The sequence below is a fragment of the Colobus angolensis genome, unplaced genomic scaffold (assembly GCF_000951035.1).
Source record: "Colobus angolensis palliatus isolate OR3802 unplaced genomic scaffold, Cang.pa_1.0 Scaffold7, whole genome shotgun sequence".
NCBI classification, from domain to species: domain Eukaryota; kingdom Metazoa; phylum Chordata; class Mammalia; order Primates; family Cercopithecidae; genus Colobus; species Colobus angolensis.
This window is the reverse complement of record NW_012120709.1, coordinates 27,325,504-27,351,098: the sequence shown is the minus strand read 5'-3', so window position 1 is coordinate 27,351,098 and position 25,595 is coordinate 27,325,504. Positions and strand designations below refer to the sequence as shown.

The 25,595-nt window shown below is 49.2% G+C and overlaps 1 protein-coding gene across 2 annotated transcripts in view; it reads right to left on the bottom strand.

The window, feature by feature from the left end:
• The window catches only part of GRIK4 (glutamate receptor, ionotropic, kainate 4), a 432,235-nt gene that overhangs the window by 163,752 nt on the left and 242,888 nt on the right, over positions 1-25,595 (bottom strand). For both annotated transcript variants that reach the window (XM_011926979.1, XM_011926978.1), the window contains exons 4-5: positions 14,126-14,223; positions 9,707-9,872 (exon numbers count right to left, since the gene is read on the bottom strand). In XM_011926979.1, coding sequence (XP_011782369.1) covers positions 9,707-9,872; positions 14,126-14,223 — 264 coding nt within the window. The remainder of the gene's footprint in view (positions 1-9,706; positions 9,873-14,125; positions 14,224-25,595) is intronic.

Here is a 25,595-nt window from a genome sequence, read left to right as displayed (position 1 = left end):
GGGCAGACAGAACACCAGGCAGAGAAGACGGGTCACACACAATCCCTGCCCTCAGGAGCTTAGGGTGGCGGCACTCACAGCTAAGTTGATGATGAAGTTCAAATCACATCCCCGTTTTGTTTGGCAGCCTGAATTTAATCTTTTTTTTTTTTAGGGGGCAACCTCACTTTGTCCTATATATAAAATGTATAGAGTATTTACCGCCTCTTCCTCAGAGATGATGTGAAAAGCTAACTCCTGCCTGGACAAAGGTCGGGGTGCCTGATCCAAAAGACACTCCAACAAAGAGGTGCAGGGAGGCCATGGAGCTTGGGCACCTGGAGTCTCAGCTATCTCCTGGGCAGGCTGTGGGTGAGGGTACTCCACAATTGGAGAGGTGAACAAGCAAGGGGTGGCAGACGCAGCCCCTCACCCAGGTCCTAGAATGGAGCAGAAAGAATCTTTAGAGCCTGACTGGGAAAGAGGCCAAATCCCCTGGGATTCTTCAGACAGGCAGTGTAATTCAGTGGGACGAGACAGGGAAGGCTGGGGAATGACAGCAGGATTATGCACAGCATGGTGATGCCTGGCAGAGGCCGCCGGGAATGCTTTATTCCTTTGCAAATAGCAGGTGCGCGAAACTACCAGGGAAAGAGAGCCCCCCAGATGTCAGATAAACTGGGGACCTGTTCCAATCAATTCCCAGCCTGCTACCCCTTGGAGAGTTCTGCTGTCCTTTAAACAAAGAATAGCATCATTCCCCATCCCATATAACATGCTCTGTGTGCTGAGACACAGGGCGGGGACAGGAGAGAGGCGGCGGCGGCGAGTCCTCTGGGAGGTCCGCATCCCGCCCAGAATTGCCTATTAGTCAGTTGCTCCGTTTCCCAACCTGGACACACCTGGCTCAGCACAAAGAACCCAGTCTGGGGACATGAGTGCCAACTCCAGCACTGCCAGGCAGGTTACTATGGCAATGGCCCTACCCCTCTGTGCCTCAGTTTCCTTTTCTGTGGAATAAGGGGAGTGACTACATTACAGGGTCATCAAGAGGATGGCAACTACAAGGGGCTTAACAAATCTTGTTTCCCACTCACCCCCCAACTGCCCTTTATCCCATCTCCTTCCTGAAACCTTCTCTCCATTCTCCAGCCTCCACCCCCTTCTCACTTCTCCCACCTCTTACAGGATTATCCAACCCACCAAAGATAGACTTGGTTTTAAACCACAGAAAGTATTTGAGAGCACGTATATGCGTATGTATGTATATGTGCATATATGTGTGTGTATATATTTATAATGTACAGTCTATGTATAAACGATTTCAGTGTTCGGTAGGGAACCCATTTCAGACTTCCCGGCACATCCCCAGGGCTTGTGCATGGTGCTTGCTGGGTTGGACTGATGTAGAGACTGTGGGGGAAGAAAGTAAGTACATCCTAACGGGTCAGGGGAGCAGCAGTGCCAGGCAGGAACCGTCGCCATGTCACTTGAGGAGCAGCTGACTTGGGTGCCCGGCCGGAGGGAGAGTGGGAAGGGCTGTCACGAGCCAGGCTAGCTCTTGGCAGCCTCAAGGACTAAACCCGGGAGTCATGAGGGAGTGGAAGTCACAGGGAGACAGACTCCAGCTCAACATAAGAAATAACCCTTCCTTTACGATGCAGTGGGCTGCCCATGAGGTAGTGAGTTCCCCATCACTGGAGGTAGTCAAGGAAAGACTGAAGCCCCTCTTGAGGATCACTGTAGAGGGAATTAAACCAGTGGATGAAAATTTGAACTAGAAAAACACTGATGTCTTTCCAGCCCAGACATGCTCTAATTTTATGAATCAGAAGAGGACACTTTTTAAGTCTAGGCAGTGGAAGAAATTTACATTAGGAAAAGTGTGGCTTAGTTACATTGAGAATATTGAGTTTTCAGGGCAGTTTGGCATTTTCGAATTGTCTTTCTCCTCACCTTGATCTGTTTAATGGAACTAAGGGATTCACCAAAGGCAGCTGCCATCACAGGGGTTAAAAGCTGCTCTCTTCCCCACACACCATCCACTTCCACCCCCACTCTCCTCTCCTTCGGGACCATGGCCCAGCAGCAGGCCTGCCTGCCTGCCAAGTCTAAGGCTGAGAGGGGCCTAGGGAACCTATTAGCCTTGCTCAGGATGCAGCGGGACGGATCGATGGGAGACTCGAGACTCGGCAGGCAGGCTGTTCTGGGAGGAAGAAGGGAGGCTGGCTTCTGGAACTGGAAGGCAGGGGCCAAGAGGGGTGGGAGGAGGATGTCAAGGCAGGGAAAGGCACAGCCAGGGGTGGACACAGCTGCAGCACAAGGACACGAAGACCTAAGTGATGGGTTCGCAGGGGACACAGAGGACCCTTGTATCAAAAAATACTATAAAAATAAACACCTCTTTCAACCAGCTTCCTTCCCTCTCTACTGGCTGGAGTAGCACCTTGGTCTGGGACCAGCACTTTTTAACCTTGCGGGAAGCAGCTCAAGTAATACTGACCTTGGCAGATTGTGGTGAGGATTTAATGAGATAGTATGAATTCAATATGGCACATAGTGTCCTAAACCTAAACCTGCCCCTTCCCCCTGCCAGGTGCCCATGCCTCAGGGTGTGTGGTTGTTGGACCTCTTCCACGGAGCGAACCCTCACCAGAGGGACAAGATGAGGGTCCAAGGTGTCCCCAGGTGGGGAAGGGGCGCAGAACAAGTTCAAGTTCTGGAATGATGTATTGTACCTGCATCCCAAATTTGTCCCATCCCACACCTAAGCTTTGCTCCAGGAACAGGCAGGGGAGACCAGCGGGGCAAGAGGAGAGGGAGATTGGAGCCGGCTGAGGCTTCTTGCTCACAGGCGGACCGTAGGTGGCTGTTTGGCCATCGAGGCTGTCTCTTCTACAATGGCAAGAATGGGTGTGGGAAGACCCCGGCCTTCGTGTTCCCATCAGCCTCCTGATGTCACGATGTGTTTCCAGCTTGGGCCTCAGCTACTGGGACCTGGTAGACATCCCTGCTCTGAGAATAACCTTCAGTGTTTCCTAAATTCCTTCACATCCACAACTGATTTCACCCTCACGACTGCCCGGGAGGTGGGTATTATTATCCCTGAGTCAGGATAGAATTGCTGGGGCGGGAGAGATTCAGTGACTGAGATCATAGGGTCAGAGGTCCCGGGACAGGCCAGGATCCAGACTCAGGTTATCTGATTCCACATTCTGGTCTCTGACACATGGGATGGTCTCGGTCCTCCCGTACTATAGGAAAGCTGGTCCCTCACTTTTCTCTCTTCTTTAGGAAAGCTGGGTAGCAGGAATCATGTGACCTTGAAAATGGAGATAATCTCTCATTTCTTCTGTATTTAATGATAATGTTAATAGCGCCCATCTTATATGGTTATCATGAGTTATATGGTTTAAATAAGAGAATCTAAAATTTAAATGAGATAATATAAAAACCCTTAGCATGGTGTTGGGCACGTAGTAACTGCTCTGTAACGGGAGGACTGTGACCTTCCTGGTATCAGCGCAGAGCTGCATGGTTAATTTTGAATCATTATGAGCAAAAGGCCTCCCACAGGGCCTCCTGGGGACAGCACAGGGAAGGCCCACTACCATCCTGGTTACTCTTCCAGAGCCTTGGGTATCACTACTTACTCCCCATCCTCCATCCCCACGGCCACAACCAGAGTTGCACAATAAAATAACAGTAATTAAATGTGGAATCGTGTTCTGGGCCCAGTTACTTTCCCATCCAATTACCTCAATAGACATTATTATTGCCTTGTAACACGGGAGGAAACTAAGGCTCAGAGAGGCAGATTGACCTGCTCCGTGTCACACAGCTCCCAAGTGGTGGTGCAGCTTGGCTGACTCCGGTATCCTGCCGTTCTCTTTGGCAGCACATCCTCCCCAAGGGCAGGGACTGCCTCGAGATCCAAATCTGCTCCACTCCAGCAGCCTGGGCCACGTTTGGTGAACACAGGCTGGTATGAGGACAGAGCCCGGCCTCAGCTGACTCTTGTTCCCAGGTCTGGCCATGCCTCATTTGAAAGAGATCAGAGGAAGGGAGGAAAGGAAAATTCACGTGTGCAGAGCATTTCCTCGGTGTGGACGCAGGGTTATTCACTCTCCAGGTGTCATCCTATTTAATCCCCTCAGCCATCCCTGGAGGGAGGTCTCACTGCCCCCATTTTACAGATGAGATGACAGAGGTAGAGGGTAAAGTCACCTTCCCAAGATCTCACAGGTAGAAAATAAGTAGCAGAAGATGTGGGGACATAGGCCATGTAACCACATAAAAAGGACGTTAAAATATTCAGAAAGAGGCCAGGTGCAGTGGCTCACTCCTGTAATCCCAGCACTTTGGGGGGCTGAGATGGGTGGGTCACCTGAGATAGGAGTTCAAGACCAGCCTGGCCAACATGGTGAAACCCTGTCTCTACTAAAAATAGAAAAAGTTAGCTGAGCGTGGTGGCTCACATCTGTAATCCCAGCTACTTGGGAGGCTGAGGCAGGAGAATTGCTTTAACCCAGGAGGCAGAGGTTGCAGTGAGCAGAGATCGCACCATTGTACTGCCTGGGCAACAGAGCGAGCCTGTCTCAAAAACAAACAAACAAACAAAAACAAAACAAAAAAACTCAGAAACACAAAAGCAAGCATTTAAAAAATAATAATAATAAAATAAGGCCAGGCGCAGTGGGTCACACCTGTAATCCCAGCACTTTGGGAGGCTGAGGCAGGCGGATCACCTCAGATCAGGAGTTCGAGACCAGCCTGGCCAACATGGTGAAACCTATCTCCACAAAAACATACAAAAATTAGCCGGGTGTGGTGGTGCATGCCTATAATCCAAGCTACTTGGGCGACTGAGGCAGGAGAATCATTTGAACCCAAGAGATGAAGGTTGCAGTGAGTGAGATTGCGCCATTGCACTCTAGCCTGGCCGACAGAGTGAGACTCTGTCTCAACAAAAAAGAAAAGAAAAGAAAAAGAAAAGAGAAGAGGAGAGGAGAGGAAAAGAGGAGGAAGAGGAGGAGGAGGAAAAGGAAGAGGAGGAGGAGGAGGAGGAGGAGGAAAAAAAAGATTTGAGCCATGTAGGAAGATAGCAGATAGCAAGGAAATACACAGCATATTATACCTGTGGCTCTGGGCTTTGCCTGAGGTCAACAGGTAGATCTGCGGCAGGGCTAGATGATCTGATCAACAGGCCCTGGGCACCCACAGTGGTGAGCCCCAACTCTCCTTGGAAGCCCCCCAGTAGCCAAATCCCTCAGGCTCTGTGAGTTCTGACCAGGAGGGCCACGCCTGGGCTGCTCACCACATCTCCTCCCCCAGCCTCAGCAGGAAACAGGTACTTGCAAATGTTCTTTTTTCTCATTAAAGAAAAATAATGTAATATACAATATCACTCTACTTGGTCCAAAACCTGCTTATTAAAAATCTACTTTTGGGAAGCAAGAGAGTAAGTGGCATGATTCTCCATGGAATTATCTCCGTTATGCCTAATTTTGATGGCTGGAAAATAGAATTAGATTCTGCTCCTAATTCTACTCACAGCATCTCTCGGCCCTGCATTAATAAGGAAGATGGAAGAGTGTCTCCTTCGGAGCTCTGAGCTGCATTTCCCTTTGGTCCCTCATTTTCTCATCCCTTGATTAGATTTTTAATCCTCTTTGCCCTTGAACTTCTGCTCTGCTCCACCTTCCCTCCTCTGGCCCTGGAGGGTGGGGACTGGAGTCCCTCGGCAGCCTCAGTGAGTTTGTTCCAGCAAATCTGTTGCATGCCTGCCAAGTCTGCTGGGATGTGGGCTGGCCCCTACTGCACCTGGACAGGCACATCTGCTCCAGAACCTTGTCTGTGCTTAGTTGTCCTGCACTCCTGCTTGAGGGAACAAGGGCGTGTGTTGTTCAGAGAGATCTCTGCCCTTCCCTGAACACTGCACCTGCCACCCTCAAACCACTGCTCTGTTTGTGCAGACCATGATGGTGAAAGGGGGTCATGGAGAGGGAAAAGCCAGCTTGAGGATCAGAGGACTAAGATAAAGTCTTAGCTTTGCCATGTACCAGCTGTGTGACCTGGTGTCCCTTAATACCTCCAAGACTCTGTTTTCTCAGCTCTGGAATGACTGGGGAGGAGGGAGGTAAAATGGAGAAATGTTAAGTGAAAGTGCTTTGCCATCTGCACGAAACTGTGTGAATGTCAAGGAATGTCATAATTCTAATGAGAAGAGCCCTGGGCTGGGAGGCAACAGAATTAGCATAGTGCTTAGTGTGTAGTAGATGCTTAGCAAACATCTGAGCAACCTGTTTCCCAAAGCCCAGTAAGAGTTGAAGCAGAGGAAACAAGTTTCAGGCTAAAAGCAAGCCAGATTGTGACTAGATACAAAAAGAACTTCCTGTCAGGTTGGTGAGATATTGTACCAGCATTGAGGAAGACTGCAGGACAATCTTTGCCTGGAGACATTTGCGGGTGCCCTCAGTCTCTTAATAACCCCGCTGTGTACACAGGGTACACCAGTTCAGTCCTGCCAAAATGGTCTCGTGGCAGTCAGTTCTAGGGGAGAATCCTTGAGCCTGTTACACCATTCGAAGGTCCAAGGGCGCCACAGGAAGAGAACCACCGAGTAGAATGCAGCGCTTCCTACTGTGTTGCTTGAAGTGGGAACATCCTTTAGGCTGAAAGATCAGCATTCTTTCTCTGCTCATGGTCAAACTTATTTCAAAGAAAATGAAGCAAATATCTGTTTTGGCCACAAGACATCTGAGCGTGTCCATGCTAATGTGTATCGTCAACGTCCTCCACTAGGAGGAAATAGAATGAAGGGTTATCCAAACATTATTTTTTTGCCATAAAACTCCTGGTCCACAAAACGCTTATCATCAAAGCAGAGCTGTCCTGTAGAACTTTCTGCAGTCATGGGAATGTTCCACACTTGTGCTGTCCAACACAGCAGCCACCACCCACGCAGCTACTGACCACTTGAAATGTAACGAGACAGACTGAGGAACTGGATTTCTAATTTTATTTAATTTTAATGGGTTCATATGTACACTTAAATAGCCACATGTGGTTTGCAGCTGCTGCACTGGTCAACATAGATCCAGAGGAAACCCATTTGATAAATACAGGTGCAATGACGATGATGCACTGGGCTGTGATCCAGAGACTCTGGATTCAAATCAAAGCTCTACCACTAATTATGAGACTCTAGTCAAACCAAGCTACCTTCTGGGCCTCCCTTTCTTCTTCTCTAGCTGAGGGGGTTAGAATGTATGTTCACTGATCTCTTGCCAAACCCTCTTTATGGAAGTCCCGCTGGAGAACTCCAGTGTGCCTCAATTATCATTTTACTGTCTTTCTTTCTTTGTTTTTGTTTTGTTTTGTTTTGTTTTTTTTGAGACAGGGTTTCACTCCTGTTGCCCAGGTTGGAGTGCAGTGGCATGATCTCGGCTCACTGCAACCTCCGCCTCCAGGGTTCAAGTGATTCTCGTGTCTCAGCCTCCCGAGTAGCTGGGATTACAGGTGCGTACCACCACGCTCATCTAGTTTTTGTATTGTCAGTAGAGACGGGGTTTCACCATATTGGCCAGACTGGTCTTGAACTCCTGACGTCAAGTGATCTTCCCACCTTGGCCTCCCAAAGTGCTGGGATTACAGGTGTGAGCCACTGCGCCCATTTTACTGTGTTAATTGCTTCATGACCATTGACCCTGCTTAGTTTTCCATCAAGTCTGCTTCATTTTTGAGAAGAGAGACTGCGTGTTGCTCTCTTATGTCGTACAAAGAGCGTAAGGGTGCCCAGCACCCAGGAGATGCTCAAAGATGCCTGTTGACTGCCTGAGTGATGGACTGGAGTGCTCTTGAATGCACCCAACTTGCTGGTGCCACTCAGGGCCTGCCTGTTGAAAAAGGCTTTGGGTTCAACTTTCTTTCTCCAAGTCTGAGGGTCCCCAGCCCCTTGGGTCTAATTCCATTTCCCAACTCCTTTGCCCTTTTCATGGACCCAAAACCAGTTGTTCCACAAGGGCACACCCATGATGAGAATGGCCTCTCTGCAGAAGACGCTCCTCAGAGAGTGACCTTCAAGGGCTTGCAGATAACACAGGACCAAGTCCGTGTTCCTCGCCTGCTACAAGGATCTCTGCTCCCTTCTCCAGCCTCTCTTCCCATCTTTATCCAGCATGGACTCTAGGCTCCAACCTACTCCCTCTAGGTACAGCATCAGGATTCCTGCCTCCCTCTCTTGCTCCTCATCTGGCAAGCCCTATCTCTTTTCCCTCCTTTTCTAAATCTTTTTTTATCCTTTGAGATCCAGTTGAAGCACTGCCCACATCCCAAAGCCTATCTAGCACCCTGTACTCAGGGACCTTCTCCTTCTCGACTGGCCACGTTGCACATCTGACACTTAGCATAAACCACTCTGGGCCTTCTCAGAGGAGTGGCAAGGGCCCTATTTTCTCTGCATCCACCGCAGGGCTCTGGAAAGAGCTTTAGACTTGAAGTGAGGAGGTCTGTATTTGAGTTTGGGCCTTGATGCTTAAGTTGTGTGGCCTTGGGCAAGTCATTTCACCTCATAGAGTCTCAACTTCCTCAACTTTGAAATGGGGAGACCCAATACCTCCAAATCCCCTGGGTGGTCACAGCAGAGCTGGAACTCAGTTCCTTGATTTCTTGGGTAGCACAGAGTAAATATTCAATAAATCTGTATTGGAAAAATGAATGAAAGCACATGCCAGGCACAGAGATCTGGGAAAATAGGTGGTTCTGACTCTTAACAGAGGTGGCTTTTGTATTTGGAGACTGTGGGGATTCCAGGATGCAGGAAGGACTTGAGAAGGCAGAGCAGTTCTGAGAAGCCATAGAAAGGAGCCCTTATAAAGATGGAATCATTCTGCAGTGTAACCCATAAAGACCCCCAGGGTAAGCCCTGGACAGGTGAGCTGCGCAGGACACAGATGCCTGGGGCTCAGGCACTGGGCTCCAGCAGTAGCCAGTGGCCAGCACCTGTTTGACCACATGTGGGTGCACAGCTGCCGCTGGGAGCACACAGATGCACAGATTTGCTGGAAGGTGCTGGCTTAAATTAGCTAAATCTCATAAACACTAAATTTATGTCACGAATTGTCTGAGAGTCATAGAAAACACATTTCCAAAACCTGCATTTGCTAAAAAATGCTTTATCAGGAATTGACCTTGGACCTTGTTCCATCAGCAAAACCTGCTCTCCAGGGGAAGAAGCTCTTCAACCCATCAAGTACAAATGCATCCAATTTTATATGTTCCCTCTCTCTCTTTTTGTATCTCCTTAACAATGAAGCTGAGAATGTGGGAATTGAGTTTGCAGATGCAAAAAGGCTTGGCGGTTGGCCAGTCTCCTTGTAACCTAGTTCCCCTCTGTTCCACTCATGCCCAGGGAGTCCTGGCAAATAGTACTCCTGGATGGACTCCCTCCCCATCTCTTCTCTCTCTCTCTCTCTCTCTCTCTCTCTCTTTCTCTCTCTCTCACTCACTCTTTTTCTCTTTCTCTCTTACACACACACACACACACACACACACACACACACACACACACACACGGATAGGAACGTCCAAACCCACTGGTTAACAGCCCTGTGGATCTGAAGGAAACTTCCCCTTCCTGGAGGGTCTCCAGCCAGGGGCACAGGGAATCAGGCCAAAATCAACAAGACTGGGCTGTCTGGGGCAGAGCCAGCCTGGGGAAACTTACATTCTGCTTTGGCACAGATGAGGCAGGCGGTGGTGCAGTTGAAGAAGTTCAGGATCCCAGCTACAGCCACGCTGATGTCGGTGTTGCTGGGGTGGAGGTTCAGGGTTGTGAATCTCTGGAACTGGAACTTGACGAACTCCTCTGGGGCCACTTTGAAGTGAGGGACCTGGCGAGAGGAGCAAACATGGACAGCAGGGAGGATGCAGGCGGGTGAAAAGAAAGAGGGATGAGTGAGCCGAAGCTGCAGCGGGTGGGTTCTTTTATGTAACACCTTCACCAGACACCAACGGGAGAAGGAGCTCCCAGGGCACCCACTCCGTGGCAGGAAGACGAGAGATGACATCCCTGATGATGCTTCAAAGAAGAAGCTCCAGGACAGAAAACTATTTGTCCAGAGACCCGGAAGAATGTGCCGTGGGTCTGCAACCTGGGGTCTGTGGTCCTGAGAAGGCAAAAGAATCGATCTTTATTCTCGGAGGAACTGCCTGCCGCTGGGCAGAGAGACAGTTGGCTCTTGAAAGCATAATCCTTAGAATATTTCATTTGTAGTTAATACATCAGAGCAGAGATGGCAGAAAGAGAAAAACAGCTACCCTGGGACTAAGAGAAGAGTCCCATTAGCCCAGCCTAGCCAACAGGTGTATAGTAACCAGCTCCCAACAAACTTCAGTGGAGAACGCCCAAGGAGAGGAAGTAGGGCGGGAATGGGCTCCTGCACAGACTCACAGGCGCACACAGAGGAAGGAAGCCCTGCAGGCTGAGAAACCATCTAGAGAACCTCTGAACACAGCCAGGTAAATAAATACCTGGTTTGGCTTCATTAGGACAGTGTCAGCTTCCCTCTGCATCTATTACTGACATTTCCAGGACCCACTCTCCTGCCGTCTGCCTCTCTTCTCCCAGGAAAAGATCTTAAGAGGCTGTGATGGCTGCTTTATTGGCGGCTTAGGCTATTTGGTAGATAATAGGAAAGTTACAATGTAATAATCTGCCATCCACCTTGATTTTATTCTTTCACCCTCACACCTGGTGCTCAGAGCTGACAGAGCTGAAGCTGAGTATCAGTGTGTATAGATGTTAAAGCAAGGAAGATCGATAGTAGACAGCAGGAAGAACTTCCTGGTGGTGAGTAGATTGGCTTCCAGAATGGATTATTCAGAAATGACTGAAGAATTGTCTCTGCCTACTCCAGCCCAGAACTTATCCTGCCAAGAATCTGGGAAGATGTTGGGATGGTCTCTGTAGGATTCTCCTACTTTATCCTTTTAAATTTCTGGGAGAAGTCAGCTGGAGACCAGAGCTCCTCTGAGACTGAGGTGGGAGGAGGATAAAGATTTAGCAGAAACCCCAATTTTCTGAATTCAACTAGGATTAGCCTTTGAACCATAGGGAGAGGGCAACCAATATTTTCCAGCAGAAACTGAAAAACGCAGAATTGGGGAGAGTCTGGTGAGTTATGAAAGGCAATTCTAAAGAGTGAAATTGATCTGTGTCGTAAGGGATCTTTCCTCCTGCTTGTATTTTGTATCCCATCCACTCAGTCTAAAGTGAGTAACAAACAGACCTTGAAAGGTCACAAATGGACAAGATAGAGGGGAAGGCCGGGCAGGGGCAGGGTAGCCTGGCTGGCTGGTTTGAATGTTTGAGCACCTCTGACCAAGGTCGTCCCTGTGTAATCCTCTAGCCTCCCACATTCCATTAGCAGCTAACCCAATAGAGCACAACCCATTAGCACCCCCTAGTACTGTGGAGCCCTTAGAGATACCATGAATCCACCAGATCCCAGAGGTGGATGGGAAGGACTCAGGAAGGTCAAAACAAACAGGTTTTGGAGTCTACAGACTTGGGTTTGCATCCAGGTTCCGCTATGCGATTTTCAGGCAAACCACTTAACTTGTCTAAACGTCATTAAAATGGAGATAACCACAGGTGCTTCTTAGAGCTCTGGGAGGATAAAATGTGCACCTGTGTGTAGGGCGTATAATAGCTCAATCTCTAACGAATAATAAGTGCTTGGGCAAGGCCCTTTCTCCTTCCTCCCCAAACACAAGAGCTCCCACAAAGCTCTTGGAGTTGTGCGCACAGGGGGTGAGGGCTGAGGAAGGGGAGCTGATGGGGAGCCTCCAGCACAGTCTCCTTGAAGCCTGCTGGGCTCTGCTGGGTCCAGGCAGGGATGGCCCAGCCCAATCCTGGTCCTGTGGTTCCCTCTCTAGGACAAAGATCGATCTACACTCAATGTGCAATTGCAAATGTATCCCAGGAAGTCATCACGGAGGTGTGTGTGGGACAAGAAGAGGTGAGCAGAATGGAGAGGGGAGCAGCAAGGCAGAAGGCAGCCAGCCACAAGGGCTGCAGAGATGTCAGCAGCACTTAAAGGAATGGACTCCTGGGTGAGAACTCCATTGCTTTTCCCTGGAGCTGGGGAGAATCCGCTTAAGGCAGTTCAGCCTCATAAAACATTAAAATAAATGTATCATCTGAGCAGAGAGGAAACGTTGCTCTAGAAGAAACATAACCAGACAAAGGCGGGTAAGCGTCTGGCCGCTCCCAGGGCAGTGCAGTGTGGCTGGCTGGTCTGGCACAGGGGCAGAGGAGTTGGCTGCAGATCAGGGGCTTGGCCTCTGGCCTGAAATGCCACAGGATTAAAGGATGTGTTGGCTGAGATCAAATAGCCACTGAACCCGAAGAGGAGGCCATATTGGAGTGGGGCTTGGGGGAGGATTATGATGCACAGCAAAGACCGTGTCGGGGCGGGAGGAGGAAAGAAAAAGAGGATGCAGAAGAGAGAAGATGGGGAGCTGAAGTCTTGGCAGCCCCACTTGGTGAAGATCAGAGCCACTGCTAGAATAACAACCTGCCATAGATTTAAGCTGTTTCTCAGAGTGTGGCAAGAAAGATGTAAATTACACATGAGGTCTAACTTCCTGGGCCAAGGGCTGGGAGAGGCTCGGAGGGACCTAGCAGAACAGAGCTCCTTTGTGGCCTGGGCTGGCCTCAGAGTTGTCTTTGAGGATATGTGAGGGGGAGGAGGATGGGGAGTTGTCAGCCCCAGCCCACATAAGAAGGTTCAGGGGCACAGCCTACAGAGAGAGGCCCAGCTACTGGCAGAGCAGGACCAATGCGGCCAGGACTAGGATTGCGGCACTTAAATGTGCACACAATTCTGAGAGTGGGCTCATTAAATCGGGAAGATAAATATTCTTCCGCCCAAAGCCTCAGGGACTCACTGAGCCCTGGATTATAAGAGATAGTGGTGGTATCAGAGGGGTAGGCTCCCAGCAGGCGTGGGGTGGGCAGAGGCCTGTCTGTTGCTCCTGCCCTGTCAGGGGCGGCTCACTGAAGAGACACCCAGTCCCTCCTGCAGCAAGTGCTTCTCCTATTTCTAAGAACTGGGTCCTCCTGAGACTAGAGCTTCTGGAACGCTGAGCCTCCAGGCCTCTAGGGCAGAAGCAAGACTGAGCCTTCCTCCCATGTCCCTGCCCCCCACCCCACCCAGGTCCTGACCTCATGCCTGATCACCAAGCTCCATCTGCCCCCTAAGGACCTGGCGAGAAGGCCCTTGGGGCAGACAGGGGCTAAGGGGCCACTTTCTCACTGTCTCCTGAGGATATATCTGAAGGGGAAGGATTGATGGATCCAGGAAAGACCAGGAAAGATGCCAGCACTAGACAGAATCTCTGAATTTCTGAGTTTGTCTTCTCTGGGGAAAAAGGAGCGGGAGAGCTAACGGAATAGGGAGGGGGGCAGTCACTCTGAAACTTGTCCCCTACCATTGTTTTCTCCCATGGAAACAGAACTAGAGAAAATGGACTCAACACTTTGAAACTGGAGAGCCTCCAGTTCGAGTCACATCTGAGGAAGAATGTGCTGCCTGAAGCAGCAAACACTGGAATTGGTGAATGAGGAAGAAAGCAAGATATAATCTCTTTCCTAGATAACTTATATGACAGAGGCTTTCAAACTTTATTTTAGCAATAAAATGTAGCAAAGCCTTCCTCAAAGGCATCCTTCCCCAGAATCCCGATATGTACACAGATAAACAGGAGCTGCTGACGTGGACACGAGAGTGGATGCTCAGACGTCTGCCCGCTTGGCCTGCCATGCCCACCACCCTCTCCAGCCTCTCCCTCTACCCACCACCACCAAGAGGCTGCTGGAGGCACCGCCATGGAACCCTAAGACACGGAGGAGCTCCGCTTCAAATTCCTGCTGTCAAACACCTCCTCCAAGACCCCTCCATGCAAACATCCCGGAGCGGGGCAAGCCCACTGCTTCTGTATTTGTATTTATGTTGTTGTTACTAACGACACCAACCCAGCCTTGACAGGCTCTTCCAGCCCTTAAGAATCAACCGTATCTTTGGACCCCGGGCACAGGCTCCAGCGCAGGGATATTCCCCAGCCCTGCCTCACCACTCACCTCCTTCTCTCCACAGATGTTGCTGATGATGGAGCTGGAGGCTGGGCTGGACGACGGCCCGAGGACAGCGACCACCCCCTTGGGGAGGATCTGACACACTGCAGCCGGCGGCAGGGACAGGGAAAGAAGCAAGGCACTCATCAGGTCAGGCTTGGGCCACAGCCCAGTCCTCTCCTCTTCACCCGCTGCCCCCTCACCTTCTACCCATCCGCTCCCCAGGCCCCTGCTCCAACCCTTCCAAACCCAGAGTCCCTCCTTCTCCCCTGGACGACTGGGCTCCAGGGCAGTTTTATTGGAGTTTATGGACAGCATTAAATGAGGAAATGACCCAGGTTATGACAACATACGGCCACAGCCAACAGGGTGTATCAATTGTCTGGACTGTCACTGAAGGACAGAGGCTAATGGAGCAAGCCTGCAGATTCCATCCCGCGGCCCGGCCTGGCCTGCAGCAGGGTAGGGGGAGCCCCAGCACAGCTGCTGCATTAGTTCCCCCAAATATAAAGAGAGTATAGGAGGAGCAAGGCAGGCAGGCGGAGGTACGAAGGAGGGCAAGGATGACACAGACAGGAAGAGAGCAGGTGCAGCTAAAGTCAAAGGGAGCAGAGGCAAGAAAAGAGGAAAGAAGATGGGAGGCAGGGAGAGAGCGAGAGGCAGAAAGGAGTCTCATCTGTCAATGCCCCCACCGTTCACTTCGTCCCAAAGCCTGGCACATTCCCTCCCCCAGGCAGACCAGGTCCCGTCCTGACAGACCAGCATGCCTGGGATCTGGCCTTTCCCTTCTGGACTGAACACTTGCTCACCTGTCCGGGATCAGCTCCGACACCACCTTCTCCTTAGACCTTCCTGGGCTTATTTATTTATGTATTTGTTTATTGAGATGGAGTCGCACTCCATCACCCAGGCTGGAGTGCAGTGGTGCAATCCCGGCTCACTGCAACCTCTGCCTCCCAGGTTCAAGCAATTCTCCTGCCTCAGGAGTAACTGGGATTACAAGCACCCACCACCATGCCTGGCTAATTTTTGTATTTTTAGTAGCAACGGGATTTCACTGTGTTGGCCAGGCTGGGCTTGAACTCCTGACCTCGAGTGATCCACCTGCCTTGGCCTCCCAAAGTGCTGGGATTACAGGCATGAGCCACCGCACCCAGCCACTGGGCTCCTTTAGATGGAATTAACACTGCCTTCGGCTCCCAAGGCCTGGGGTTCATGCCTCTAGTCTAAGACACTGTATCTATTTTGGTTTGTTGTTTAGAGCTCTCCTCTCACTAGATTTCAAACCTCTTAAGAACAGGAACTGAGCCTCATTTATCTCCTAATCCCCACTTCTCACCTTTTCAGTGTCCGGCACAATATCTTCTAGAAAGTAGGAATCCCAGCTCAGATTTGCTGAGTGAATGTGTGAAGCAATGGGATGTGTAATCAGAAGAGGGGGAGAGAATCTAAGATTTTAAAATGCTAGAGACTGAGAAAGGGAGGACAGGAGAAAGAGAGAAACACAGGGAGAGAGGACAGGAGAGAATTCTCAGTGCACACACTAGGGTATCAGAGCCAAGAGGCCGCCCCTCAGAAAATGCAATTGAGGTTCCCCACTGCATCCTTGTCTGCAAAACTCAAGGCTTAACTCCATATGTATTTTCTTCCTACTCATATTAGGAGTCAGGCAGAGCAATTTCCCTGGGCTAGCAATTGAGGTTAAGGGACTAGTACAAGGTTTCTTATTGAACCAGCTGCAAAGCCACACCTGCCATGTGGATGCTTTCTCCTGGGTTAGAGTCCAACACAGCCAGATGATCAACTGAGGCAGAACACCAGGCTTAAAATCCCAGCATTGCAATTTACCATATGAACTATAGATCTTGGAGTCTTCTCTTAGCTTAGGGCTTGAGCAGGCATCCCACAACATCCCAAAATCTCAGCTGACTAGAGGACTCATCAGTACTAAGTATCTGGCGGAGGTAGTGATGATCAGGCTTCATCTCTGAAGAGCCTCTTCAAAGTCCAAGCTATTTCCATGGGGGTTATCTCACGTGACCTCAGCTAACTTAACTCTTACAGCCCGCTAGGTGCTTTACGTTCATCATCCCATCAGATCCCTACAACTGCCTTGGGGGAGTGGGGTCTTATCTCCTGATTTTACTGATAAGGACACAGCACCCTACAGATGTGAAGTGCCTCCGCTCTGGTCACACACCTAATCAAGGCCAGAGCTGGCATCTGGATTCAAGTCTCCTGACCCACATCCAGGGTTCATGTTCCTCTCTCATAGCCACTTAGTTTGTCTCCACTGGCCCCTGCAGCCAGCCACTCCTACACCCAGCTCTTCTCAGCCTCTTACAGTGGAGGTCCCCCCGCCCACCTCGTCTACTGAATCCACTTTCTCCAAGGTCACCATGACCTGTTATCCCTTCTCATCCTGTTCTCTTTCTGTAGCACTTGTTGTTCTGATTGCATTGTTCTTCAGAATTTCCTAACACCATCCAATCCGAATTTTCCTCCAGTTTTCCCGTCAGTCTTTCTCTCAGTGCTGACTCTTCTTCCTTCTCCCACCCACCAGATTTAGGCTTTACCCATGATTCACTCTTCCTGGGCCATTTTACCATTGCCTACGGCCTCCACCCTTGTCTCTGCCCAGAAGACCCTGCACTCTCACCTACGTGCTGGGTCACAAAGTCAAGCTCCAACCACCTGCTGGATGTTGCCACAGGGCCTTCCCTCTGGCATCTCGCACGCAGTTCTGTAAGAGCTTGGAGTCTGATGCATGGCTGTCTGGGTTTGAGTCTCTGTCACTTACTAGCTCTGAGACCCTGAGCAAATTACCAAACCTCTGGGCCTGTTTTCTCACCTACATGATACTAACAGCACCTCTCTCATAAGGTTGCTGTGAGAATTAAAGTGAATTAATACTTAACACTTAGAATGGTACCTGACATGCTACATGCCCCTTTTCTTCTTATCCCCACTGTATCAGATTTGTTATATATTTTTCACAGTCTGATTGGATCTCCATACTTCTATGAGGAAAATTCATTTTTATCTCCACTTTACAGGTGGGGAAACTGAGGCCTACAAAGTTTAAGTAACTTGTTTAAGATCACACAGGTACTATAAGGTCGGACTGGGCTTGAACTTGGGGATCGACCTAGCACCAAAGCCAGTGCTCTTATCCACTCTACTCTACTCCTCTCAGCTCCTCAAGCTCAAAGCCACAGTCATCCTGGCCTCTTTCTTGCCTTCCCTCGCTAAAGCTGTTCACCTGCTTTACCAGCCAGGGACCAGGTTCCGACCATCTGACCTGCTCACTCTCTGCCAGTCCTTCCTTCCTACGTCTACTGCCATGGTTCCAGGTCAACCCCTCTTTATAACCTGTCCTTCTAAGGGATCTCTCTGTCTCCAGGATTCTTCATTTCCAATCCATTCTTTGAACGGTGGGGCAAATTATAGTCCTAAAACATAGATGGGAGTGCTCCCCCAAGGCAGAGAACCTGTCCTATTTATGTCTGTGTCCTCCATACTTAGAACAAGACCCGACTCAGAGTTATGTAGCCAATAAACAGTGTCTGAACCACACTGAGGCCCACTCAACACCTTCCATGGAAAACGGGAAATAAACTAAATGTATAATCATAAGGGAACAGCTATATAACATGTGGGTGGTATGCCCAAATGGAATATTATTTAGGCATTTAAAATACTTATGAACAGTTTATAATAGTATTAAAAATATTTATGTAATAATACTGAGAGACAGAAACAGGACATAAAATTATATGTATATCTATACGAAGGCTACAACTAAGCAAATACAGAGAATACTTACACATTGAGGAATGATTATGAGAAGATGTTATTAAAGACAACATTTACTGAGTGTTAATTATGGCCCATTCGAAGCACTCTTACGGGAACTGACTTATTTAATTCCCAAAACCACCTGATGAAATAGGTACTATTACTGTCATTCTCATTCTACAAGTACAAAAACAAGACAGAGAAATAAAAGAGCAGAGTCGAGATTCAACAGCTCCACGCAGTTCCCCAAAGACCAGCCCCTTCACCACTGCACCACACAGCCAGCCCCAGCAAGTGGCAATTAACTGGGATGTTTGTAGATTGCCTTGGCCATTGGAACACTGAGTTATTTTCTTCCCTTTTTTCATTTCACTACTTTCTATAATGAGCATGTATTCCTTTTTATAACATATTATAAAAAATACAATGCTATAATAAAAGCATTCTTCTGACGAGCAAGTAAAATTCGAGTGAGTCTGGTCTCCTTAAGGCCTATCTTTGCAGCCTCTTCTCCCACCGTGCCATCTCCCGCTGCATGCCAGCTCACCTAGAACATACTCTGTACATATTTTCCTGCCTGATCCTGTTCCCGAATGGTTATCTCTAGACCAGGGGTTCTTAACCTGCAGCCTGGGGTCTGTGGGTAGAAGTCAGGGGTCTGTGAACACTTGCGGGGGGAACTACATCATTCTTTTCTCTAAGCCCTATGTGAAATGTAGCATTTCTTTCCATTTTGAACGTAGGTAATAAACCACGGTATGTTAATAGCACCTGTGACTCTTTGTTTCCCACAGAAATCACCAAAGTTTTCATATCACACTTCAGGGCTAAGGATATCTTGAAATACCGGTTATATTCATTATTACTTCAAAATTATGGTAGTAGTTAGGCTCGACGCTGGGCTTGGCCATTTAATATATTAATGAAGAAGCACATATATTAGTATACCACTATTAAAATATAACTGCATTTCCATATAGCTGGTTTCCACAGTCATCCTGTTTTACTGGATTTTTGTTGTTTATTTTCTGTCCTTTTTTATTAATAAAAATGTTTTTATTCATTTAAAAACATTTATCTGAGAAAGGATTCATTAGCATCTCCAGACTACCATGGTCTAGGCCTTCTCTTGCCCTTCTGCCTAGCAAACTCCTACTCACACTTCAGCATCCAGCTCAGATCTTGCTCCTGGGCCAGAAGGCATCTCTCTCTCCCTATATTGACAGCACACTGTGGCTCTGAGTCAGCTGCCTTTAGGAGACAGTGCAGCTTCCTTACTCTCTGAATTCCTGGCCAGCTTCTGTCCCAAGCACCCTGGTGACGCTGGATCCCAACAGAGGAAAGTTCCTCCTGAAAATAAATTCTTAGAGAAGGCCACAATTCCTTATTCCCAGTTCCAAAGTCCAAAAGGCTCTGAAACTTGATGTTTTTCATCAGACTCAGTTGTTGGCAAAATCTGATCTCAACAGACAGACGTAAAGCTATTTACAATGTGTGAGTATTTGAATGTAAGCATGCATGTGTTTGAGTATGGGATTACTGGAGATTCAACTTTATATATGGTACATGCACCACACAACCGTTCTTTTGTTTTTGTGTGTGTGTTTGTTTGTTTTTTTGAGACAAGTGTCTCACTTTGTCACCCAGGCTGGAGCGCAGTGGAGCAATCACAGCTCACTGCAGCCTTGAACCCCTGGGCTCAAGCAATCCTCCTGCCTCAGCCTCCCGAGTAGCTGGGACTACAGGTGCATGCCACCACTCTTGGCTAATTTTTCATTTTTTGTAGACATGGGGGTCCCACTACATTGCCCAGGCTGGTCTTAAACTCCTGGCCTCAAGCAATCCTCCCACTTCAGCTTCCCAAAGTGATGGGATTTACAGGCATGAGCCACCACGCCCAGCCCCTCAACCTTCCCAATGTCTCAATCTGGATTCTACACACGTCAGGCCTCAAGGGTTTGTGGGCCTGTGCCTGCCGTTCTGAGCTCCTCATACACATTAGTCAATGTGTCCATCTCCCTCAGTGGATCATAAACGGCCTTGAGAACAAGCGTCATGTCTATTCAGCCCTGGCAAAAAGAAACTGTTCAATAGATGTTTGCTCAACTGAACTGAAATGATCCCAAATGAGTCCAGGGGAACTGAATTATGGTCTTACCAGTGGCTACGGCCCGGGGATTTCCTGGGATCTGGGAATTGGCCTTTCGTTCCCTATGAAGGGTGCCCTGCTCAGTAGAAATGGAAATCGTTTATAAAGGGCCTCAGCTCTGGAACCCCTGTACGCTGATTCTGCAAGCTTCGGCTGTGTGAGCAGTTTGCAGGAGGCTCAGGAAGGGAGGGAGATGCATTTACCTCTTCCTCTCAGGCAGCAGAGGAGTTGGAAGGCTCAGCTGCTGGAAGAAAAGGCCACAATGGGGTATGGTGGCCCCATGGAGGGACTTCTTCTTCTCAAAATGCTAGCGCTGGCACGGATTGGAGTCTCCTTAGGAGCCCAGGCTGGACGGGGATGGTGGCACGAGGGGTGTTGTGGAACTTCCTCCTTTCCTGCGTCTTCACAGGGTCCCTCCTCTGGACAACAGAGAGCAGTTCAGGGAGGGGAGGGTGCGGCTGTGTCGCAGGCGGTTCAGAGGGGTTAATGGTAAGTGCCACTGACTGTAGCCCCCCCCCGAGGGAAGGAGCAGCTTCCTGGATGGACCCAGGGGCCAGATCCTCCTGCCTGACAGTAAGGAGCTGCCCAGGTGGTAAACAGCCCTGGCCCCACAGGGCTCACAGAGCTGTGCGCTGGAGAGGGCTGGGAGAACTCAGAGTCCTTCATGTGGAAGCGCTTCCCAATGCTGCAGCCTGAGTGGAGCAGAGGGTGCAGTCTCCCTCTGAGCCTGTTCATACTGCACAGAGTAAATGTAAAGCCCTGGCGTCCCAGGGCAAGGCAAACGATTGCCTCAATCACGTCCGAAGAACCATCTCCTCTCTTGTGCTAAAGCCGTCAGGAACGCTTTCCATTCTGAACTCTCCGGGAGTAGAGAGCGGACTAAATGGATTAGCCTTGCTGGCCCTGGAGCCGAGGAAGACATGTGTGAGGGAGGGAGTGCCACGCCCCATGACGGGCCCCCTGGTGTCCAAGAACTCGAGACAGCCATCACTTCTCCTCACCAACAGCGTATCACGCAAAGCCTTCACCTGGTCCCAAGACACCATGTGGGCAGCAATACCATTTACTGGGGCTTTCCAAGTGCCAGGCACACATGCCACCTGAATTCCTACAACAACTCTGAGAGGGAGGAGTCACTATACTAATTCCACTACTACTAGGTAACATTTATGCAGAGTACACACTATGCCAGGCACTGCTCTCAGTCTTCTAAGCACTATCTCATTTAATCTTTACAACAACCTCATGAAGTGAGAACTCTTCTTATTCCCATTTTACAGAAGAGGACTGTTGGGCATAGGAGAGAAGCTCAGGATGCTGGTAGAGCCAGGATTAGAATCCTGGTGCATCCAACTCCAGAACTTCCTCTACACTGAAGCCAGGCTCTCTCCTCTGCCCCCACGTACACGCTGTTTCAGCCATACTGTCTGTCACTGCATCCCAATGTATCCCTTTTATTTCCTGCCTTAAGCCTTTGCTCATGCTATTATGCCATCTACCTAACGCCTTCTTCTCTCTCTTCATCGATCAACATTCTAAGATCTGGCCAGGGGCCCCATCTGACCCCACAGCCTGCTCTGCCTATCTCCTAGTTCTGACCTCCTGCTCCCCTGTCTGAGCCACTCATTGGCACCTTCTCTGGAGACCCACCTAAGGTGGTGTCATTTTGCAGATGTGTGCATCTGAACTTCTTCCTGGAGAAGATCTTGAATCTCAGTTTCCCCATCTGTAAAATGGGGTTGGACCAGATGATTTCTAAGTACAGCAATTCAATGCATGACTGAGCCCACATCATGCCTATGATGTGGGTAGCTCTGAGAAGGGGAGTAAGGAATGTATGCTGAATGACTCATCACTATTTGCATGCCTTTCTCTTCTGGCTTCTTACTTTTTTTTCCTTAAGTCAACTTCAATTGATTCTGCTGAACTGAAAGAGGGATGCTAGCCCTCACTTCTTAGAGGCAGCTCTGAATCACCAGAGGTCACGCTCGTGGAGCCTGAGAGAAGTTCAGAAGCCTGTGCAGGAGGTGCAGCCATGTGGAGCCAGAACACTGCACCGTGCTCCCTCCGGGCACTGGAGCCACAAGAGGCCCAGATAACCAGGGCGCCTCTAGTTTCAAGGGGAAACTGTGGACAGCTGATAGCATGCTTGGCCTCACAGAGACAAACTGAGGCACAGGTGAGGGGTTGACAGGGAAGCCCCTGCTTCTGGGTCTGCAGGAAATTAAACCTCAAACTGGTTTCGGCAGCAACAGGGACGGAGCCTCAGGTTGTTTGAATGGTAAAGGGTGGCGCTTAGTTCAGCTCTAATACATGAGCCGCAGGAGAAACGTTGATCTATAAGAACGGAGGAGGGCGACGCTTGTGGTAGCTCCCTGCAGAAGAAAGGCTGAGGCTCAGATAAGACACGGACGGAAAAGAAGGAAGGGCCAGGTGGCATAGGAGCTGACCTAACAGGTCTTGTCCATCCCTGTTATTTTAGATCTGTGGGCTGTGTAGAAGGAGTTAGAAAGTCAAACATGAGGAGCCTGGGGCAATAATGGTGGAAGGGCAGAGGCGGGGGATGTCAGATACAGGCTGGAGAAAGCTTTACAAGTGACCCTCACTTTAAATAAACCCATTATATGAAAATCTGTCTATTTGAACCCAAGAGAACAGGGGGTGATTTCCTCCTCATATCTTTCCAGTTTCCAGGCTGGCTATTAATTAATGCCCTGTGTGGTACTTTCCATCACAGAGCCTCGCTTTCAACCATCAGATGAGGGGGCTGACCTCTGGCTTCCAGCATCGTTAGCTTCTTTACACTTCATAATCTTTGATTCTTGAAATAACCATTGCTTCCCTCAACTGACTCTCCCACCCTGAATAGGATTCATTAAGTGTGATGTGGATGGAGCTTTCTGAAATCCCCATTACTCAAAGTAAGGCACAACTGTGCCCTGTTGGAGTGCTACAGCCCCAACTTCAATCAGAGCCTCTGCTTTCCACAATCAAAGACATCATCACTAGGGTCTCTTTCACCCCCTGAAGCAGAGTTCCTGGCCACAGGGTGACAGGTGTAGGGTTAGGGCAATTGTCCAGGGCCCCAGAGCCATTGGCATTTTTTTAAATTAACAATGCGAAATAGCCCTGGGCCACTATCCCAGGGCAAACCACGGCCTTTGGCATTGGGCAGCAGCTGGCTTGAGGAGGCTCACCACAACTTTCAAAGGTTCAGAGCTATCGGATGCATCAAGCCCAGAAAACTAGAAAGGGAAGGGGAATATCCAATTACGATGGATGCTGACATTAGGCAGGCCATTCGAGAACAGCCCTGGAGACAGTGCTGCCACATAAGTAGGGCTGAACTTTGAAACAGAAGAGAGAGGGGGAGGCTGGCAATAAGTTGGGAGGAAGCCTGTTCAAATGTGGGGTGAGAGAATAAAGCCAATAACAAAAGCCACAGCTGCCACTTCCTGAAGGCCTGCTATGTGCGGTGCCGAGCATTTCACCTACACCGTTGCGGGAAGCGCTCCCTGTGACCCTATGAGGCGATGCTACCATCGCTCCCATTTATGAACGAGGAAACAGAGGCACAAAATGGTTTAACAGCCTGTCTACGTCACAAAGCTAATACATGGGAGACCTAGGATTTAATGCTTGTCAGTCTGGTTCTAAAATCCATGTTCTGAATTTGTACACCACGCAGCCTCGCCAAAGTAAGGATCACAGCGCTGTGGGCTCTCCTCCACCGAGATCCCGTCTCCCTCCTCCCTTCCTTCCCCAAACACAATCGCTGCCCCACCCTGCAATAGCCAACAGGTGGTAGGTGCTTAAGCCGCAACCCACCTGCCCCCTTACTTTGGGAGGGAAAGAACTGGGCTGGAACGTTTCAATGAACCTTACCTGGGTAGTGTTTAAAACCCACTGTGGAAGAGCACTCTGGCTTCAGGTGAAAAGCCTTTGGAGTGGGAAGTTCCAGAAGTTCCCTTTCCTAACAAATGCTAATCATACCTCAAACACACTGAGATGTAAAAACTGAACTGAGGGCCACTTGCTAAGAAAATACCTGGTGCCTAAAAGAAGCCCATTAAAAAGATGCCCAAAGTTCTATAAGGTGGAATAAAGATACCCGTTTCCTTTATTTCCCTGATTGATCTGGCTCAATATTTTAGATATATTGACTTTACTAAGTCAGGCTGCATGGGTCACTAAAGAGGAAATTTACATCTGCTAATGATGCCATCCATCATGGGCAAATCTTGGCTCCCTCATTTCTCCGAGAGAAACCCCGAAGAACTGAAGAAGAGAGGGGCTGGCTTTTCAAAGTATGGACTACTGAACTATTTAGAAATCTGGACCCTTGTCTGAGACCCGGCCCCCTGGACAAGGAAACACTGTGGACTGGACTGGGGGTTCATGAGGAGTTGTTGCTGGCATTTCTGATTTCATTTGCAAGATACTGGGAAATCTGAGTTTCCCTTCCATTATACTGGAAATTAACCTCCATGACAACTAGGATTCTTGTCTGTTCCCTGCTGAATCCTCATGGCCTAGAATAAAATATAATAGGCACTCACTAAACACTTATTGACTGAATGAATAAATGAGTGACTATCCTGGCCCTTGTTCCTCCATGCCTTCTTGGGGAGGAATCTGTGCCTATAGATCCTGTTGGCCTCAATGGCCCTGTTCTATACGGTATGGCCCTCCCTCAGTCATAGGGCCAGGAGGGACCAGGAGTAGACACTCTCTCCAAAGGTAGTTATTAGGCAGCCTGGCCAACACTTGCAACTTGTGAGACTGGCCACACTGCAAGTTGAGCTGGTCCAATCAGAGCCAGACCTTGGGGATGCACACTAAGAGGCACTGGGGGAAGCTGCCACCGATGTGCACCCTAAAGAGAGACTGAAAGCCACCTGAGGGCAGGAGCACATCTGTCTTCTTTCCTGCTTTGTTCCCAATGCCTGATATCCTGAATTATGCCTGAGATAGAGTCAATGCTCCATAAAAGTTTCTGAATGAATACACAGAGAGTACATCAGGTCTGGGGAGTCATTATGGACAAGTACATGATGAATAAACCAGGGAACCCAAACTAAGAGAGAGGGAAGAGCCTGGATCTAACAGCACAGGAGCATGAAGGAAGCTGTGAGAGGGAGAAAGGCCAGGGAGTCTCCAGAGCCACTGCCGGCCTCACTTCTTACCTTTTCTGGATCTCACAATACCCCACATGTGATGCTTGGGCCGGTGTGGATGCACTGATTTTCCTGCAACCCTAACAGCCCAGGCTGGAGCTTTGTTGGATCCTCAGATGGAAGAACAGATGTATTCCAGCAAGTTGTTCTTTTGTTTTGTTTACTTATTTTTGCCACTGAGGGTGGTCAAAGGTGGAAACAAGTTAGAAAGGGAGGAGATGGGGACTCTTCAAAGTTTTAGGGAATAGATACTATTATCTCTGATTTGAGGGGCTCTTCTCCTGCCCTCTGAACTGGAGCTATTCCATTTCTAGCTTAGCCACAAGCCACCAGCCCACTAACTTGGGCTTAG